Source organism: Lynx canadensis, chromosome A1 (genome assembly GCF_007474595.2).
Source record: "Lynx canadensis isolate LIC74 chromosome A1, mLynCan4.pri.v2, whole genome shotgun sequence".
NCBI lineage: Eukaryota > Metazoa > Chordata > Mammalia > Carnivora > Felidae > Lynx > Lynx canadensis.
The window spans coordinates 4,340,751-4,361,126 of NC_044303.2; the positions used below are offsets into that span (position 1 = coordinate 4,340,751).

Consider the following 20,376-nt stretch of genomic DNA (forward strand, 5'->3'; position numbering starts at 1 on the left):
ACTGTGGTCCCAGTGGCTGGCAAAAATAAAAAAAATAAAACGAAGACTAAAAATAAAGTGGAAGGACTCTGGTACTGAGAGGGTGACAGTCCTGAGAGGTCCACGCGATGCAGGTCAGGAAAGCCGCCTCCCCCCTCCCCACCCCACCCCAATCCCCCCCACCCCCTCAAGGACACGACGTAGCACTGTGCTCCCCTACCTGCCCCGTCTGATAATGTCTGGCAAACTGGCTAACCACTCGGTGGTCATTTGCAAAGTACTCCATCAGAATAGAAGGAACTTCAGCGAAGTCAGTGGGGCACCTGGTCCCTAAAATGGGGGGAAAAGAAAAAAAAAGTTGGCATGAATCAAATCAACATATTTATCTTTCTTTTTATGTACTCTTTTAAAACTTTTATGTGTACTTCTGATGAAGGTACAAGATTTAATTCATTAAATCAATATTTTACTTCTATAAAATTATTGTACATATTTGCAGAAAAGTTTATTATAATCCCATATATTTTCCTATATATCAAAAGTAAAACAAAATATTTGCACAGCTGGATAAAACACCTTGTAAAGCCATGGCTCACACCCTCTACAAACAAATCTGTCTTCAGCTCTGCTTGGCGATACAGGAGACACAAATTAAAACATTCTTACAATTAATGTACCATTTGTATTTAATTTGCTGAATTCCACCACCAAATGCTTTTATCCTTCACTTATTTGTTTGTTGGCTGGTTCTATTCCCTATGCTGTAATTTTCATCTCCATGATTTATTTTCTCAAATTTTTTTTCATGTTTATTTTTGACAGAGAGAGAGAGAGAGAGAGAGAGAGCGCGCGCGCGCGCATGAGCGGGGGAGGGGCAGAGAGAGAGGGAGACACAGAATCCGAAGCAGGCTCCAGGCCCCGAGCTGTCGGCACAGAGCCCGACGACGGGCTCGAACTCACGGACCGCGAGATCACGACCTGAGCCGAAGTTGGACGCTCAACTGACTGAGCCACCCAGGCGCCCCAATGATTTATTTATTTTCTAACTGGAAGCTAATACCTCTAATCATTTCTCCTATTTCACCCATCCCCCCACGCCTTCCCCTCTGGCAACCACCAGTTTGTTCTCTATGTTGAAAAGTCTATTTGTTTTGGGGCGCCTGCGTGGCTCAGTCGGCTGAGCGTCCGACTTCGGCTCAGGTCATGATCTCACGATTCGTGGGTTCGAGCCCCGCGTCGGGCTCTGTGCTGACAGCCCGGAGCCCGGAGCCTGCTTCGGATTCTGTGTCTCCTTCTCTCTCTGCCCCTCCCCTGTTCACGCTTTGTCTCTGTTTCTCAAAAGCAAATAAAGGTAAACAAATCGAAAAAGAAAAGTCTATTTGTTTTTTAGATTCCACATATAAGTGAAATCATCTGGTATCTGTCTTTCTGTGTCTGACTTATTTCACTTAGCACAACACTCTCTAGTTCCAACCATGTCGTTGCAAATGGCGAGTTCTCCTTCTTCATGTCTCAGTAATACTTCATTGTACACATATGTGTATATATATACCACTTCTTCTTTATCTATATGCTTCATTTGTTTTAGAAGTATTTTTTTAAACCACTGTTTGCTCCTTGTAACAAAGTCAATCCTCAGTGAGAAAAGCTATGTTTTAAACTTAAAATTACTTAAAGCAACAAATCCCGTAAGAACTTTTTGGTGACATTTTATGATGCCGTCCAGCTCATCTACAGTCTTTTCAAATATCTTCTCCTTCCCCCAAATACTGTATTTACAAAGTTAGTTAATAAACACTGAATGACAGCAATTTAGTAGGTGACCTATAGCTGACCATATAGGATAGTGAGCTTCTTAGAGATGAGACAACAGAGAGGAAAGTCTACACAGCATATCATCAAATATGGCCACATTACCAGCATGAAAGGCTGTCATTTTATATAGGGGGAAAGCATAGGAAAAATGAAAAGTACCTTATCATACTTTTTAAACAGGCTTTAATGTGTTTTCTAACTGATTTTGGAGACAAAGAGGCAACATTCTTCCACTTACTCACTAACTCTGTGCTAGGTACTGAAGACACATGTATTTATTCACACACACACACAGCCAAAAACTTAAATTCCAGGGGCGCCTGGATGGCTCCGTCAGTTGAGGGTCCAACTCTTGATTTCAGCTCAGGTCATGATCCCAGGGTTGTGGGATCGAGCCCCAAGTCAGGCTCCGTGCTGAGCGTGAGCCTGCTTAAGAGTCTCTCTCACTCCCTCCTTCTGCCCTCTCCCCGACCACCCATACTCTCTCTCTCAAAAAAAAAGAGTGTCCAAAAACTTCAATTCCATATAGAACATGATAAAATGAAAAAGGTGCAAACTCAGAAGACACTGGCATAATCCTCGGTCAGAACTGTTAGCAAGGGAGGAGAAAAATGTACGATGATCAGGTTGTGTAACAGCTGGAAGGGCCAGGTGAGGTAACCTGCAGTAAATGACCAGCGGACAACATTAAACGACCGGATTTCGTGAATGAGGAGCCTTTTTCCCCCCAATCTAAATAAACGACATGCTTTTTTAAAGGATCGTTGTTGAACAGAAGTCCCCCCCTTGGTGGCTCACCAGTGACGTGTTGGTAACGAGTACGTCCCAGCATAGAATGCATGGCATGTCCCATTTCATGGAAAAGATTTTCCATCATTCCAGGAGTTAATAAAGTTGGTAAATTCCTTGAGGGATGGGGAAGATTCAGCATAAGAACTACGACTGGGAGCTGGTAGTCTCCGTCTTCCTTTAATCTGCCTCCACGGATTGTAAAATGGCAGTCCTTAATGAGATAGAAAACAGAATTAGACGAGAAAGTATTAGGTAATCTGAATATAAAATCACACCAAGGTGTGTGAGTTCCAATTTTAACTTAATTCTGTTCTATTTAGTTACAGACACTTTTCCGAATGCTTCTTATTTTCCTAACATTTTAAGTTTTCTAAAACACCAGTAATACCTTGAGCTTGTGTTGATTACTTCTTTCATTCGCTCCAAACAGATCTACCGAGGTGACGCTATACCAGATGTTGGAAACACAGTCATCAGAGAGTTTAGATCCACACCCTCAACTGTCCACGGGCAGGTGGGAAGGGACGGACACTGAGCTACTACTTGGGGTGGGTGGTGCCATTAATGTTTACTGAGCTCCTTCCACGCACATCAGGCGGTGAACTAGGAGACACTTCTCACACCTGTTGTCTGTGTCACTCAGAAGTGATGAACTCTAAACTGTCACAAAGCAAGGAATTTGGAGTAACTTCCTCTAACGGGCTGAGAGTCACAGGCACTGTATCACTTATTCTTCACAATAACCCCATGAGGCAGGCATCTCATTTTTCAGAGGAGAAAAGGAAAGCAAAGTCACGTGCCCAAGGACACACAGCCAGGACTGCTGGGATCTGAATCTGTGTCACCTGGACTCTGGCCCCACCTTTGACACCTACATCAGATTTGCCTCTGTGAGCTTCTCTCCCCCCTGTCAAATCCCAGAGCAGCCCCCCATTTCATATGCGCATAGCTATTCAAATGCACTAGAAAGTGTGAACCGCTATTCAAATATAGGGCACCACGATCTCTGTTATAACTTAAAACCTCAACTCTTAATATTTCCCATCAAATTACCCGAAAACTGCTGAGGCTAATTAACCGGCAAACCTGGAATGCGGCGAAAGGAAATGAACCTCACGTTTTCTTTACAAGGCGTGAACTGGTGGCTGATAAGGTTTCCATGTACTGGTGGCTGATAAGGTTTCCATGTGGGCATATCTTCTATAATTCTAAACTAAGACCCTTGTCAAGTATGAAAAGTAGAAAAGAGCTAAGGCTCTAGTCAGGATGTCTGGGTTCAGGGGTGCCTGGGTCGCTCAGTCAGTTAAGCATCCGACTTTGGCTCAGGTCATGATGTCATGTTTTGTGGGTTCGAGCCCCGCGTCGGGCTCTGTGTTGGTAACTCAGAGCCTGGAGCCTGCCTCGGATTCTGTGTCCCCCACTCTCTGTCCACCCCTCCCCCACCCATGCTCTGAGACTCTCTCAAAAATAGAATAAACATTAAAAAAAAAAAGAAAAGAAAGAAAAGAATGCCTAGGTTCAAGTCCTAGCACTTCTAGCTGTGTGGCTCTGAGCAAGTAACTTAACCTCTCTGGCCTGTTTCCTCATAATGTCAGAGCTTAGTTCAAAAGGTTGAGACGAACATTCAAAGACACCATGGCTGGGATACAGAAGGGCTCGTAAAATATCCGCTGTCATTACCACTGTCGTTATAACCGTAACCCAGATAAAAATGGCAGACACAGGCGTATGTAATTATTTCCATAACCTTTATTACCTTTAAATTCCACCCTAATTTCAAATTTATATATTCAGTAGCGGGGCGCCTGGGTGGCTCAGTCGGTTAAGCGTCCGACTTCAGCTCAGGTCACGATCTCGCGGTCCGTGAGTTCGAGCCCCACGTCAGGCTCTGTGCTGATGGCTCAGAGCCTGGAGCCTGCTTCCGATTCTGTGTCTCCCTCTCTCTCTGGCCCTCCCCCGTTCATGCTCTGTCTCTCTCTGTCTCAAAAATAAATAAAAACGTTAAAAAAAATTTTATATACTCAGTAGCTACTGTTAATGTCTTCTAAATGCTAGGGAAGTACAACACTGAAATGTGTTCTAAATGTTAGGGAAGGAGAAAGGTGAGATGTAGAGTGCACAGTGACACAAAAGAACTGTCAGTCCCTTCCAGAGAAATGAGTTTATAAAAAAAGCATCACCTGATGTGGCTTGCCTGCTCGCTGAAAAAAATCACAGTAAATGTACCCCAACAATCCTTCGGATTCATGAACCACAGCCTGGAAAAAAAGTACATTTAGGGGTGAATCAGAAACTAACAGTGGAAAAACATCCCTAATAAGAATCCATATATAAAACCCCCATCGCTGTGACCACGTCCACTCGGTTACATTGCACATCCCGCATCCTCTCAAACTAGATTCCGTTTTCTCCTCCTCTCTCAGAGGATTTTGATCTGGGGATTCTGTCAGGAGAGGACACCTCCTTGTTCGAGCCCTTCATCCAGACCGCCAGCGCCCTATGCCACGGCCACCAAACCCCGCTCTTCACACTGTCCCACAACCTTCCCATACACTTGGGGGTAAGCTCTGGCTGGACAGTGTTAGACCTCCATCTCACGATGCGGATTTATGCCCCCAAATGTTAACCCCTGAATCCAGACATGACAAAAGCTGGCTCCTGGCTTCAGCTGAAGACCAGTCATGTCATTTATGCCCCTCCCTCCAACTGGGCCTATAAAAGGCGCACGGCCTGTGGAGAACTCGACAGCTGGCCTCCAGCTCGCCTCGTCCGCCTTGTCACAACTTGAGGGTTCTGCCACGGGGAACCTCAGCTTTACGCCTCCCAACCTTCTCCTTGCATTTTGTCCTTTCACTCCTGTTACCAGTTTTTCTTTTACTCTATCTCCGCACTTGACCGGCCTCCGCCACTCTGTGAAGGACGCACTCCACAAACAGGCAGTTTGGGGCGGTGATGAAGCGTGCTCCTACCCGACCCTTTCGCTTCCGTCACCGCGCCTATCTCCCGGAAGGCAGCCGGGAGCCCCTGAGGTGGCGTCCTTCTCTCCACATACAGGGAAGCGAGCAAGTGTGGGACGCACACAGGCAGGAAGTCAAACGGCCTAACAACACAGAGCCTTTCTGACAGACAGATAAGTCAATACCGCCTCGTAATCTTAAAAAGAGGAAAAAATAAACATATTCACGTCTCAAATACAGGGGGCCCTAACTGGAGAAGGGTGGACGCCAGGCTCGAAGTTATTATCAAAGAAGTCAAACCAGAGCATGGGAGAAAAATCAATATATTATGCAAATTATATATATATACATATAATTGCTCCCACAAGATGGGAAGGGGGTTGGGGAAAAAAGTACAAGTGACAGAGGCCGTGGATTCTGGAACTAACCGAAAGCGACACCGAGCAGTGCAGGAACGTGGCAAGTAATGACAAATGTCCCCTGAACCGGAATCTGTCAACATACGAAGGCTCAACGCTGCAACAAGTCCCTACGCTTCGCAGCTCTGTGTCTATCGATCCGAGGCAACAACCGATTTTAGAGAAAGCTGGTGCTCTGTGCAGTGTCCCAAGTCAGAAGTGGTGACCTGGATTTTCTGGCGAAACGGAAGCGAGGGGAGACAGGCTCCGCGAGGGCAAGGCTCACTTGAACGTGGAACCGCCAGAGGCTCCCGACCAGGCCCGAGAGACACGCGGGGCGACCCCACACCAACCGCACGCTTACCAGTTTGCGGACGCCCTCGCACCACACCTCTCCTCTCGCGGGCTGCTCGGCATACAACGTAATGCCCAACAGTCTGCCGAACAAAGTGTTGAGGCCTTCCATGCACGCTCCAAGGGAGAAAAATGGACAATACAAACTGGGCTCGATATTGTACCTGAAAGAAAGAAAAGAGTTGGTTCAACGGTATTTTTGTTTACTGCAGTTTCTTAGGGTAAATCCAGGGAACTCTCCATGTAAAACCTAGGATCATGGCAGCTAGAAAAATGGGATTGAAAACAGAAAGGTATACACACACACACACACACACACACACACACACACACATATATTTTTTAATTTGAGAGAGAAACGGTGCAAGCAGGGGACGGGGGGGGGGGGGCAGGGAGAGAGAGAGAGAGAGAGAGAATGAATCCCACACAGGCTCACGCTCGGCATGGAGCCCAACGCGGGACCTGATCCCATGACTCTGGGATCATGACCTGAACCGACATCAAGAGTTGGACACTCAACCAACCGAGCCACCAAGGCTCCCTCAGAAAGGTATATTTCTATATCTTTTGAGGGATTTTCAGAAGAAAGGCAGTCAAGTTATTCTTAGTAGTAAAAGTAGTAAGTAGTAATTCTTAGCATTAAGAATAATTTTAGGAGTGCCTGGATGGCTCAGTCGGTTAAGCTTCCGACTTCGGCTCAGGTCATGATCTCGCACTCCGTGGGTCCGAGCCCCACATCGGGCTCTGTGCCGACAGCTCGGAGCCTGGAGCCTGCTTTGGATTCTGTGTCTCCCTCTCTCTGCCCCTCCCCCGCTCACACTCTTGTCTCTCTCTCTCTCTCTCAAAAATAAACATTAAAAAAAAAGTAATTTTAGTAATGAGCAATTAAGGTAGACACACCATTCTGCAATCTTCATCCCTTTCAGGTTATTTACTTTCACTGACTTAACTAAGCAGTCTATCTCAATTACCCACATTATACACATTCCTTTATGTACACCTACAGACAAATCTGACCAGTCTGAGCTAGAATGGTAAAGTTCCCATTACGAAATATGGCATATTCTAAAAGTTTGTGACTTATAATCGAATAAATAGCAAACAAACCCAGGACCTGAGGCATACGGAATGAATTTAAATTTCACCGTTAGAATATTTGTTAGTGGAAAAAAACCTCTGTAACATATATAATCAGATCTTAATTTGTCTGTTTTACTATTATACACCTTAAACGAAGCACAATATACTGGCAAGCATAGTTATTATTCTTCACTCGAAAATGACTTTTTATGTCCTCTTCCAACATAAAGCAAAGCACACCAGGATACGTGATGCAAATGTCCGTTTCCGAGTCATTCAGCCAGGCCAAACTTTACGACCACAGCTAGAAAGAATGGTCCAGAATAAGAAGAGGTGCTTGTTCTGTGTCCCCTCCGTGGAGTTAACAAAATATGTACTTATGGTGACAGAAGGTAGCTGGAGTTGTGATGAGCATAGCATAACTTGTCAAATCACCATGCTGTGCCCCGAAACTACCCGAGCTCTTGCGTGTCAACTGCACTTCAATAAAAAATCATTAAAATAAAAACATACATATACACAAACTTACACTGAAAACAGACGCAAACTTATGCTTACTGCTAAATGGGGGCTTGGATTTAGTGAGCAAGTGTAAATTATGCCACAAGAGAGATTTTGGCTTCAGAAATCCACAAATACACAACGTAGTTCCTGATCGATTTTTCATAAAAATAGACTCTCGCGGGGCGCCTGGGTGGCGCAGTCGGTTAAGCGTCCGACTTCAGCCAGGTCACGATCTCGCGGTCCGTGAGTTCGAGCCCCGCGTCGGGCTCTGGGCTGACGGCTCGGAGCCTGGAGCCTGTTTCCGATTCTGTGTCTCCCTCTCTCTCTGCCCCACCCCCGTTCATGCTCTGTCTCTCTCTGTCCCAAAAATAAATAAACGTTGAAAAAAAAAAAAAAAAAATAGACTCTCGCTGGTGAAAGGTACGTCGGCAGCCCAGTGCCCTCGCTCACTGATTCACACGCTTGTGCAGGCTGCCGAGACAGCTGCCGGATGCTGGAGGTAAGGAATGGGGGGCGGGGGGGGGGTGCCTGTAAGGAACTCACTGCGAAGGAGGCAGACAGGTGGAGGGACCACCCTGGTCTTCCCGGCCTGGAGCAGCACAGAGTAGGTGCTAGAGGTACCGCGGGAGGGCTGAGTGAACGACCCAGACAGCGGGACAGCAAGAGGGGTGATGACTTCACTTGGGGAGGGCAGCGTAGAGACAGGAAGGGGTCACAGGAAGGAATTCAGAAACCGGAGTCTGCTGGCTGGGGTGCGGATGGGGAATAAGGGCAGGGTCGAGTAATAAAGAAATTCCAGGGAGAAGCCACAGTATGAAGTCATGAAACAACCTGGTAACTTCTACACCAGGTGGCTAATCAGGAGCGAGTTCAGGATGCTGGGGATAAACGGGAAGAGAGAGGGAGGCACACGTGGGCAGGGTCCAGAGAACCGAGGGCCTCACGCGTAAACCTGAGCGGCTGGGATCTTACGTTGTACGCACAGGGTCCCTCAACCTTTTATCACGTACCCCCATCGCTAAAAGAAGTTCTGAGTATTCAACCTTGATATATGTATATTTGTAAATCACACGTGCGTGCTGTTGTTCTACTACATTCCAAGACAAAAAAAGATCCATTCTTACAAGCTGAAATAAAGAAAAATAAATCTAAACAGAATTTCTAGTGCCGTATGTCCATACTCTCAGTGAACTGTTTACAGATTGGGAAACGGGAGACTGCCTCTGCAGGCAACAGAGAGGCAACGCGATGCTTTCTGGAACACTGCCAGGTGGACACCGTGGCGGGAGGAATGCAGGAGCGGCAGAGAGAAAAGACGGTAAACTAGGGTCCGAATGTAAGCAAAAGCGGTGGGGCAAGGATGAAGAGGCAGTTTTCAATTTGTTTTTGCTGGGCGATGAAAATGTTCGGGGCTGTGTGAGCGAGAAAGCAAGGTCTAGAGTAACACACAGGGTGCTGGCGTGAGGAAATGCATGGATGGGATGGCAGGGTCACGAATCAGAGCGCCAGGCACAAAGAAAGAAAGAAGGGAGCGTGGGTAGGTTTGTGGGAGAAGAAAGGAGGGTGGGGTGCAGTCGGGGGAGAAGGATGATGGGTTCGCAGAAAGCAAACTCGATTCTGGAGACACTGACTGTGAAGTGCCCATAAGATGTCAGATGCTCAGGATGTTGAAACCGAGACCTGCTCGGGTGTCAGAGCTGTGGGAGAAGAGCAGTCACTGGGGAAGGGGCCCGGCAGCGGATCTTCCAGATGAAGAGACGCAAAGGAAGACAGAGAAGAAAAGTCAGAGCTGTCAGGGCACTGAAAGAAGGGACATCATGGAAACGGGGGAGAAAATGTGTCGTAAAAGCAGGAAATGATGGAGGTTTCCGGTGTCTGGTCCGGCACGTAAGGAGCCCGGAAGGCATCGCTCCATCCGAAAGACAAGAAAAATGCTCAACCAACTAAACATCAACAACTCTTCTTGTGTCCAGCAGAGAACTGAGGTCACAGAACAAACTGCTGCCCCCCAAATTATAAAGATGCTTGTCTGCTACAGAGAATCACAGTTCAGAGAACTCTCCAGTATATATAGACTAGCACCAAGGAGGAAAATTTAAACTACAACTGACAAATTGCTGGAGGCTCAGTGTGGACAAATCGGAGAATTCAAAACTCTAGGGAGGCTCAGTTTAAGGGAGGATCCCCACACTTTTATGAGTTTTTACCTCTGGGAGCCCTACCAGGTTCTCACAAGATGGAGAAAAATTCTCCCAATGCTTCCAGCAGGGGGGAGTAAAAAATTGGCATTTTGAAATACACCAGGGCACTGTGTTATTAATAAGGCTGGCCTCAAAAGAAACGATCTCACCAGAGCCTAACTTACCTAGAAGAAAAGAGATATCCAACCCAATCCCCCTGTCTCATGAAAGCAGAAAAGGGGAACTGAAAAGCACTTGTGAAAGTCAGAGCCCAGGGGCACAGGCTCCATAACAGACTGAGACCCGATCACAGGACTACAGAAGGCATCCCCTCCTCCGCACCCTCACCACCAGGGCAAGTGGGGATCCTGCAAAATAACAGGAGAATACAACTGAAAAACTGCACATCTCACACCTTATTAAGTAGAAGCCTCCAGGGAAACCCAAACACAACATGGGAGACAGAAAAGGAAACAAAGAAAAGAAAACGTTTGGCCTCTGCTACCGCAGCCACTATAAAAGCAAAGCCTAACTAACTCGTAGCCAGTGAGTAAATCATACCCAACTTTCTGCAAACAATTTCAAGTCACGATCAAAGACGAAGGCTACAGCCTGAAGAAACAGAACAAACGTTCAGGTACATTGGAGACGTTAGAATAACCAGATTGAGAATTCAGAACGGCGATGATTGACATGCCAAGGGGTCGAGGGAAATACACAAGATTCACGGGTCGTGTAAACAGCCAGAGGGAAGCCCTAAAAAAGAATCAAGAGGAGGGGCGCCTGGGTGGCTCAGTCGGTTGGGCGGCCGACTTCAGCTCAGGTCATGATCTCACGGTCCGTGAGTTCAAGCCCCGTGTCAGGCTCTGTGCTGACAGCTCGGAGCCTGGAGCCTGTTTCAGATTCTGTGTCTCCCTCTCTCTCTCTGACCCTCACCTGTTCATACTCTGTCTCTCTCTGTCTCAAAAATAAACGTTAAAAAAAAAAAAAAAAAAAAAAGAATCAAGAGGAGACGCTAGAGACACATAACGACGTAACACAGAAGAAGGCAGCTTCTGTCCTGCTAGTCGGGAGACTGGGCATGGCCGAGGAAGCCATCCGTGAGCTTGGAGAAAGGTCAATAAAAACCTCCAAGGGTATGACACAAAGAGAAAAAGGATGAAGAAGACGACAAGACCCAAAGAATTGTGGGACAGTTACAAAAGAGGTAATGAACGTGTAATAGGAATTAGAGAAGAGCCCGCTTTCAAGCCTTGGAAGGGAGCAGAGCCAGGATAAGGGCAGGCCTGCGTTTGCTGCGCTAATGAGGCAGGGCCCTTCCTGCCATTCCACAGGTTGTCGGCTTTTTCTGCTCTGGCCCACGGGACCGTGAAGAACCCATGGCTGTGTATGGGCTGCCGCGACGGGTGCCTGGCTCCTTTCATATGGTTCCGTCCTCGCTGTCTGCACAGCACTCCCCTCTCTGTGATTCTGCCCTCTGGACTGAAGGGCCTTGGCCTCCATGGCCTCCCGGCTCTAATTAGGGGCTCTGCCAGCACGACCCTTGCCGACCCCGCGGCTCCTCTACAATTTGGAAGTTCCTCCAAAAAGGGAGCTGGGGCCCCTGCAGGGGTCACCTGTTTGTCTTCCCTCTTTCACGGAACGCGGGCTGACATCCGAGCGTCACTGCCTCATACTTTTGATCAGACTGTGTTTAGTCGTGCAGGCAGGAGGTAAATTTGGCTCCTGTTACTCAAGGTAGGGCAGAAGTCTCCTTGTATTTGAGGGCGCCTGGGTGACTCGGGGGGTTGAACGTCTGACTCTCGATCTTGGCTCACAGTTCGTGAGATCGAGCCCCGTGTCAGGCTCCAAGCTGTCGGTGCGGATTCTCTCTCTCTCTCCTCTCTGCCCCTCCCCCTACTCATGCTCTCGCTCTCTCAAAACAAATACTTTTTAACAAAAAAGAAAAAAAAAGAAGTCTCCTTACATTTGAATTTTAGGACAGTTGATGTTCAAAAGGGAACATGAAACGTATACCTTCTCGGGGGGTGAGAAAAGGGAAGTAATCAGGAACGCCAAGGCTATTGCTACGCCCGTCCAGTGGAGGGACTCCACAGCTGTCCCGGGCAGTACTGTGGGGAACCGGAACACAGAACTAAGATCGTCTAAAGAAAAGAAGTGACCTTAGGACCCAGAGGAACCGGCTGGGTCTGGGAAAACACATAAACTGGAGGAGCGGGGCTCCAGAAAATGCTTCTGAGCAGCACGGGCAAACCAGAAGAATACGAGACGTAGAAGCAAAGGGAAGCGGGGGACGGCACCGCCATAAACTCCCTGCGCTGCCCACTGCGCCTCTGGGGGCCCTGCCTAGACGTGACTTTGGATAGAACGGGAGTGCCTTTTTCTAGAACGTGCGAGAGTTTTACTACGTGTGGTGGGGTGTATTTTTAAAGTTCGGGCGGTGAGGAAAAGAATTTCTGTATCTAGAAAGAGGAGAGGGTACTAAGAGCACCAGGTTGGAACCAGAAGGCCTGAGTCTGATGCGTCACCCTATGCCGCTTGCCAAGTGACCCTAAGTGGATTACTTCCTTTACACTGTCTCAGTTTGGTCACCTGTGAAGACAGGGATCGGACCACACTGACTTCACGTGGCGTGGAGGTTTCAGACGAGGTAACCCATGAAGCGAAGAGACCAAACATTCAGTAAGTGTCACCAAGCTGATGAGGAGGGAGAACGGAGGAGGCACCCACCTGCGCCCTGTCTGCTGATCACAGAGACCCTCTTCCGTACAGGAGACACTTGGCCACGCTGCAGCCGCGGTGACCACGCACGCACCCTGCCGTGGCGGCCACACGCGCCGGGCCTCGGCCTGGCCAACCTCAGCGCTCCGAGAGCCCTGGTGGCAAACGCTTCCAAACTCGGCCCCGAGATTTCTCAGTTACGTGAGTCACCAATCCGTCTTCTGGGTCCGTTAGCTTGAACTGGGTTTCCATCAGCAGTAACTGAGAGGCTCCTAATGTAGTAGCCACCGTCTGAACTTAATGGCTTTGGAAAAGAGCTCTTATAGGCCATACAGCCCAGATGTTCACATCGGGCGGAGCGTCCTAAGGGCTGTGGCTAACTGGAAGGTCCCTATTTGAGGGCTGGCACCACTAGCTCAAAATGTCACTTGTCTGGGTGAACAAAAGAAATATGAAAATGGAACTTAGTTTTATGGAAAATAAAGGAGTCGCTTATGTGTGATGATACTGAATCAATCTAGACTGACCTTAAAGAAAAAAATCAAAAGGTCAAGTGTGAACCCCAGACAGAACACGAATAAACAGAAATAAAATTAACCACACGGCACTCTAAACTAGAAAATCTGATTTAAAAACATAATTCATGGGGCGCCGGGGTGGCTCAGTCAGTTGGGCGTCCGACTTCGGCTCAGGTCATGATCTCACGGTTCGTGGGTTCGAGCCCCGCGTCGGGCTCTGTGCTGACGGCTCGGAGCCTGGAGCCTGCTTCGGATTCTGTGACTCCCTCTCTCTCTGCCCCTCTGCTGCTCATGCTCTCTCCGTCTCTCCCCAAAATAAACAAACATTGAAAAAAAATTTTTTTTAACATAATTCACGTTTTGATTGCCTGAAAATAAAAATAAATACAAAAACAAAATAAAAAAAAGAGAGAGGATTCTGGGACGATGCCAAGCAGGAAGCACCAGCAATCGGTCTTCCCACCTAGACCACAAGCGCGCTGGTAGAATGTGTCTGACGTAGCTATTTTGGAGCTCTGGAGTCTGTGGAAGGCATTCAGCTTCCAGGGGAAGGCCCGGAGTGCAGACTGGTCACTCTGAGCTCCCAGCACGGCAGCGCCTACCGATTCCCCATCCACAGCCACAGGGCGGACAGCTGCACGCCTGCTCCTGGAGCAGCTTATACACACAGCTCGTGGGGTTAGGGTGGGCAAAAAGGACTCTGTCCCCCAGATGGCAGGGATCTGTGCTCCGAGGGCTGATTGCTGCCTCTGATCCCAGAGGTGCGGACAGGCAGACAGCCACTGTCGTACCTCCCCCCCGCTACTGCTGCAAGCCTCCCCCTCCAGCTCAGGCGACTTCCAGGAGATATAAAGGACTCACGCTTTTTTTCCTCTTTCATTTTTCACTTTTCCCCTCCTCAAAACCAGATGTCAAAGAGTGGGACATTCAGAAGCAACTGCACGTATGAGGAAAACTGGAAAGTATCTGCACATGTCCCCAGAAAGGCTCAAAACAGACCCGAGAAAACATTAAGTTTACACCTCAGGCTGACCCCCAGCAGAGAAACGGACTACAACAAGCGAAGCCACAAAAACAATATACTAAAATTAAAATTAAAAAGCCAGCAAACACTAGAGAAGTTTTCAACAACAAAAAAGTATCACAAGGCATACAAAGAAATAGGGAAGTGTGGCCTACGCAGAGGAAAGAAATAATTCAAATTCATCTGTCTCTGAAAAAGACTGAATGGCAGATATACTAGACAAAGACTTTAAAGCAACTGTCTTAAAGATGCTCAAAAGCTAAAGAAAGATGTGAAGAAAGTCAAGAAAACAGTGTGTGGGGGCGCCTGGGTGGCGCAGTCGGTTAAGCGTCCGACTTCAGCCAGGTCACGATCTCGCGGTCCGTGAGTTCGAGCCCCGCGTCGGGCTCTGGGCTGATGGCTCGGAGCCTGGAGCCTGTTTCCGATTCTGTGTCTCCCTCTCTCTCTGCCCCTCCCCCGTTCATGCTCTGTCTCTCTCTGTCCCAAAAATAAATAAACGTTGAAAAAAAAAATTAAAAAAAAAAAAGAAAACAGTGTGTGAACAAAATTAAAATATCAATAAAGAGACAGGAAAACCTAAAGTGAAACCAAAAAGAAATTCTAAAGCTGAAAGGCACAATAACTGAACTGAAGAATTCACTGAAGGGAAGCAAAGGTAGATTTGAGCAGGCAGAAGAAAGAAACAGTGACATGAAGACAGGAGAATGAAAATTATAGAGGCTGATGAACAGAAAGAAAAAGGATTGAAGTAAAGAGAGCCTAGAGACCAACGGAAAACCATAAAAAGGACCAGCATACAAATCATGGGAGTCCCAGTAGGAGAAGATAGAAAAGGGCAGAGAAAACATCTGAAGAAATCATGGCTGATAAGTTCCCAAATTTTAAGAAAGACAGGAATATAAATATCCAAGAAGCTCGAAAAACTCCAAGAAAAATGAATTCAGACACCCAAACCAAGACAAATAATAATGAGACTTTCAAAAGCCAAAGATGAAGGATGAATCTTAAAAGCAGCAACAAAAGCAAATCATCACATACAAGGTATATTCAATAAGATTTTCTGCATATTTCTCTCCAGACACTTTGGGAGGCCAGCCGATATATTCAAAGTGCTAAAATAAAAATACTCAGTCAAGAGTCCTATATCTGGCAAAACTATCTTTTAAAAGTGAGGGAGAAATCAAGACATTCCCAGATAAACAAAAGCTGAGGAAGTTCAAGACTACTAGACCTGCCCAGCAAAAAAACGATCAAGGTGAAATTTAAGGACACTAGACAGTAACTGAAACCATGTGAAGACATAAAGATCTCAATTAAGGTAAATGCATGAGAAGTTGCAAAAGCTAGTATTATTGTAACAATGGTTTGTAACTGTATTTTCTGTTTTCTACAGGACCTAAGAGACCAACCAATACATTTAAATTAAAAAAAAAAATCATTAATGTAAAATCTAATATTACTGTAACTTTGGTTTGTAACTCTAAATCTTTGAGTTTCTACATAATTGAGGAGCGCATCACCGACTGAGCCAGCCAGGCGCCCTGGAAGTATTTGTATTTTAAGATGGGGATATCTTAGCACCTCAGTAAGCACAGGGAAAGAAGTTAAGAGAAAGAAAGAGATTGATGATATACAAAAAGTTAGGGTAAGCGATCCCTTTTTCTTCTTTCTATATATGACCACATGTAATTACTATCATATCAATCCCTGAGATGCTTTACAATTTGCACAGCACTTTCGCATCAAGAGTCTCCCACACTCCTTACATAATTCTGTGAGCCAGGCAGAGCGAGAATTACCGCTTCGTTTTACTTGAGGAAACGGAGGCCCGGAGAGGCCTGTCACGGCACCAGGAGGTCTAGGAGAGAGAGCCCTGAAGTTGCAATCCTGGCTCTCTCTCTCCCTGGTGCTGTGCTTCGAGCAAGGTACTTGGCTTCTGGAGGGGTCTCGATTTGCTAACGAGGGAAACGGAGACGACGCTTCCCGGCTCCCCTGATGGCCAGACCAGGCCTGCGAAGACGCTGGCACGGTGCCCACCGCACGGACTACAGCAGCACTGGCGGGAAGGTGGAGGCGGTGCAGCGAGCACTCACGAGTCACCTACTACGTGCCTGATAACTCCTCGAGGTGGGAAGGGCCTGGCACCGTCGGTTCACAGAGCAGGATCCCCGGGTGAGAAGGGGCGTAAGAGCGGTGCTCAAAGGGCCAGGAACAAAGACAGGCCGTGGCTGATTCTGCCCGCCACGGGGGACAGGATGCCGCCGCGAGGGTCAGGGAGAAGTTCCAAAAGGAGGTGGCCTCCGGGGCAGGGGTCGAAGGACGAGCTCCCCGGTGAGGGCGAAGGGCATTCCTGGAGAAGGCGGAGCACCAGCCAAGGCGCACGGGTACCGAGGGCCCACGAGCAGAGGCTGCCCACGGCCGACCCGGCCACCTGCCCACAGCCGGAGGTCCCGCCACCTGCGTGCTGCCCCCGCCCTCCGTGACTCCCACAAGCGAGAGGCGATTCCTGTCCCAAGAGCAGCCACGACGGGAAAAGGGCCATCGAGGCGGGGAGAGACTCGAAAGGCCCGAAGGGACGTCCAGCGGCCACGAGCCGGGCCTGACGCACCGGCCCTACGACACACCGGTCCCGGGGCAGCAGGCCGACCCCGCGGGCCCCCGCCTTTTCTGCTCTCGGCTGGCACCTGCCACACGGCATGAAATGACACCTAGGCCACTGAACCCCTTGAGGACGTGGGGCCAGAGGCCGGCCAAGCCACAGCCTGCGGCCACGGCACCGGGGCGGCCACTTTGCTTCCGAACACCTGTTCAGGGCACCGCCGGGCACAACTTTCCTATCCGCACAGACACTACGTGTCAGAAACGCCTCCTCCACCATCTAGAGACTGCAAAACGGCAGAGAGGTACTGCGGGGACATGGAAAACCTATGGCCTCTCAGAGCCACAGCCCAGCGTGCACGGCGTGAAACGGATGTGCTCTGGGGACTTATTTAGTGTGTTATTGCCATCTGTGTCGCCTGTCACTCACTTAGTCATTGCCATCCCTCTCGTCACCTCAAACTCTCTTACGGCTTCACAGGAGAGTTTTATTACTATTTGCTGTCAAGAGGGTCCCACCGGTTTGAATCCGGACTCGAGACCTGTCTGCAATCCGCATACGCTTCTTCCCCAGCCAGAAATCGGAGGAGAATCACTGTTAAGCCACCGTGGCGGCCAAATGAAGCGGAAGACATGCTCTGCTAGTCGTTCTGGTGAGAAATAGGAGACCCAGGGGTTTACAAGTTCTCGATTTGCAGAGAATTAGAACATACTATAATCAGCAGGGTACTGGTATAAAATGAAATCTTTCTTTCTGATTGGGATTTAGCCATATCTCAAAATCCCCATCAGGAACACTAATTATCACTGAAATAAGTACAGAAGTATTAGAGACTTTCAACTGAAGAATTCTTTGTTGTTGAGGGCTTTTTTTAAAAAAAAAAAATGTATTTATTTTTGACAGAGAGAGAGAGAGAGAGCGCGCGTGCGCATGAGTAGGGGTGGGCGGAGAGAGGGAGACACAGAATCCGAAGCAGACTCCAGGCTCTGAGCTGTCAGCACTGAGCCCGATGAGGGGCTCAAACTCATGAACAGTGAGATCACGACCTGAGCCAAAGTCGGATGCTCAACCGACTGAGCCACCCAGGCGTCCCTGAGGGCTTTTTTTTTTTTTTTTTTAAAAAAGAAAAGATCAATGTATCACTGTGCTTAGGAAGTACAATCTATGAGTCAGATTTATATTTCAACCTGTGATGCACCTGGGATTACAGAAAGAACTTGGATGTTATTTCTAAACACATCTTGGCATCGAACATCGTGAAAACACAGAAACACAATTAAGTGTACCCAGCGGATCCTGGTTGAAACTGCAGGTAAACAGAGGCTTCGGTCTTCCCCGGTGCTACTCAGGAGGTTGAGCGAATGTCAGAGAAGCTTTGTACCGCATGGCAAACACTTAGAGAGGCTCACCACAGCAGAAACGAGACAGCCGGCCGGAGGGCGCGAGTGGGCGAGGGAGAACGCACACAGGGTAAGAGCAGGGTATGTGACGATGCCATCAGGGCAACTACTGACTTTAGCAAGAGAAAATGAAATAGGGTGTTTCTGGCATCAGGAATGACTGCCTGAGCATGATTTTAATGTGATAGTTGGATGGTGTTTTAAAATGTTTAGTCTTGAGAGCCACAGGGGAGAGCTACCGTTCCATCCGGTTAAACCAAGGTGAGGTAGTAAAAGGTGTCCGACGCCGAAACCCGTTTACCCTTCAGGCGATTCGAACACACTGAAAATAAAGAACAGAGGATAAAAACGCTCTGTTTTATAAAGAACCGGCCATTGCCAGTTGTTTCTATCTTGCCTTCTGAGGCTACAGCCAAGAAAACTTCTCCAGCCAAACTTCCTGGTAATCGGAGAACAAGGTTCCTTAATGGTACAGACGGGCTGCTTAGTTCACCGGAGATTGTAGTTAACATAAATCAAAACTGAAGTTCACAAATACAGTACAATCCCATCATCACCCCAGAGAAGTGGGAAAGTAAATGGGCGGGCCTGGCGTCCGGGAGAGAGGATGTCCACGTGACACTGCTGTGACTGACTCTGGTGACAGAACCACCACCTCAGAGGCCGGAGCCACATCTTAGGACAGCCGTGGGACCTCTCTCACACAGCTTATTTGTTACATTTATACGTAGAATTAGTCATCCCTGAACTGCAACGGTAAGACGAGACAGAACACCCAAAAATGACGGGGCTCCCGTCACATCCAGATCGGAGGAAGCAGCAAAATGACGCTACAAGAAAGCGATCGCATAGACCCAGAAGTCTGGGACATCTGTCAGACAAGCAACCTGGTGTCTGCCACAAGGTAATAATACGAAAGAGATGGGGGGGCTGGGCTGGGGCAAGGCGTGTGCTCACCTGCCGCAGAGTCAGAGATTCGGGGGACAGAAAAAACCGATAGAACGTGTAGGTCTTGGGTGGACCCTGGTTCCAACAAGCTGCCTGGGAGAAAACGGACCCAATACTATCAAGGAAACATGAATACAGACTGAGTATCAGGTGGTGCCAGTGAACTGCTGTGAACCTTCCTGGGCAATGACGGTGCTGGAGTGATGTACGAAAATATCCATATTCTTTAGAGGTACACAAGAAACACGCTGAAGTGAAATGACATGAGGTCAAAGGTTTAGTAACAAGGAAGAAAGGACGGGAGGGAGGAAGGGAGGGAGGGAGGGAGGGAAAGAGAGAAAGAAACAGAAAGAAAAAAGGTAAATGAAGCAAATATGGCACAGTTTGGATAGTTACTAAATTTGGGAGATGAAAACATGGGGTTACCTACGTTATTCTTTTTTTTTATGTTTTTTTAATTTTATTTTTGAGAGAGAGAGAGAGAGAGAGAGAGAGAGAGAGAGAGAGGGAGGGGCTGAGAGAGACACACACAGAATCCGAAGCAGACTCCAGGCTCCGAGCCAGCAGCACAGAGCCTGATGCGGGGCTCGAACTCACTGACTGTGAGATCATGACCCAAGCCGAAGTCGGACGCCCAACCAACTGAGCCACCCAGGTGCCCCTACCTATGTTATTCTTTATACTTGTGTTTATTTTGAAAGTTTTCATAATAAATGTTACTGGTTTTCAACACTGACAGCACCAAGTTCACTGCACATACACTAGCCAATAAACTATACAATTTCACACATCAAACAAATCTTTATTATCTTGAAATACCAGAGTCATCTGTCTGTGAAAGTTCAGGGTTTCCTGAAGAGTTTAAAACAGAAAACATTCCTATTTCATTATGTGAATGAATGCTCTTGAACTTTTGAGAGTACCCCTTAGCAAAGAATAGACAATACTGAATTCCACTTCCCAATAATATCTACAAAATATCACCAAAATTAATGAAGTAATACTCACTGAAACTCACTGTTGGCAGCAGAGAAATAAAGTTGACCAGCATTGAAAACAGACATCAAACACTGCCAGGACACTTGAAACAACTTTAAAATGATTACC

General features: G+C 47.6%; 1 protein-coding gene across 5 annotated transcripts in view; it reads right to left on the reverse strand.

Moving 5' to 3' along the window:
* LOC115508859 (mitochondrial intermediate peptidase) overlaps positions 1 to 20,376 on the reverse strand; it is a 156,738-nt gene that overhangs the window by 101,080 nt on the left and 35,282 nt on the right. For all 5 annotated transcript variants that reach the window (XM_030307882.1, XM_030307892.1, XM_030307874.1 and 2 more), the window contains exons 11-14: positions 6,306 to 6,459; positions 4,767 to 4,844; positions 2,593 to 2,797; positions 200 to 309 (exon numbers count right to left, since the gene is read on the reverse strand). In XM_030307882.1, the coding sequence (XP_030163742.1) occupies positions 200 to 309; positions 2,593 to 2,797; positions 4,767 to 4,844; positions 6,306 to 6,459 (547 nt within the window). The remainder of the gene's footprint in view (positions 1 to 199; positions 310 to 2,592; positions 2,798 to 4,766; positions 4,845 to 6,305; positions 6,460 to 20,376) is intronic.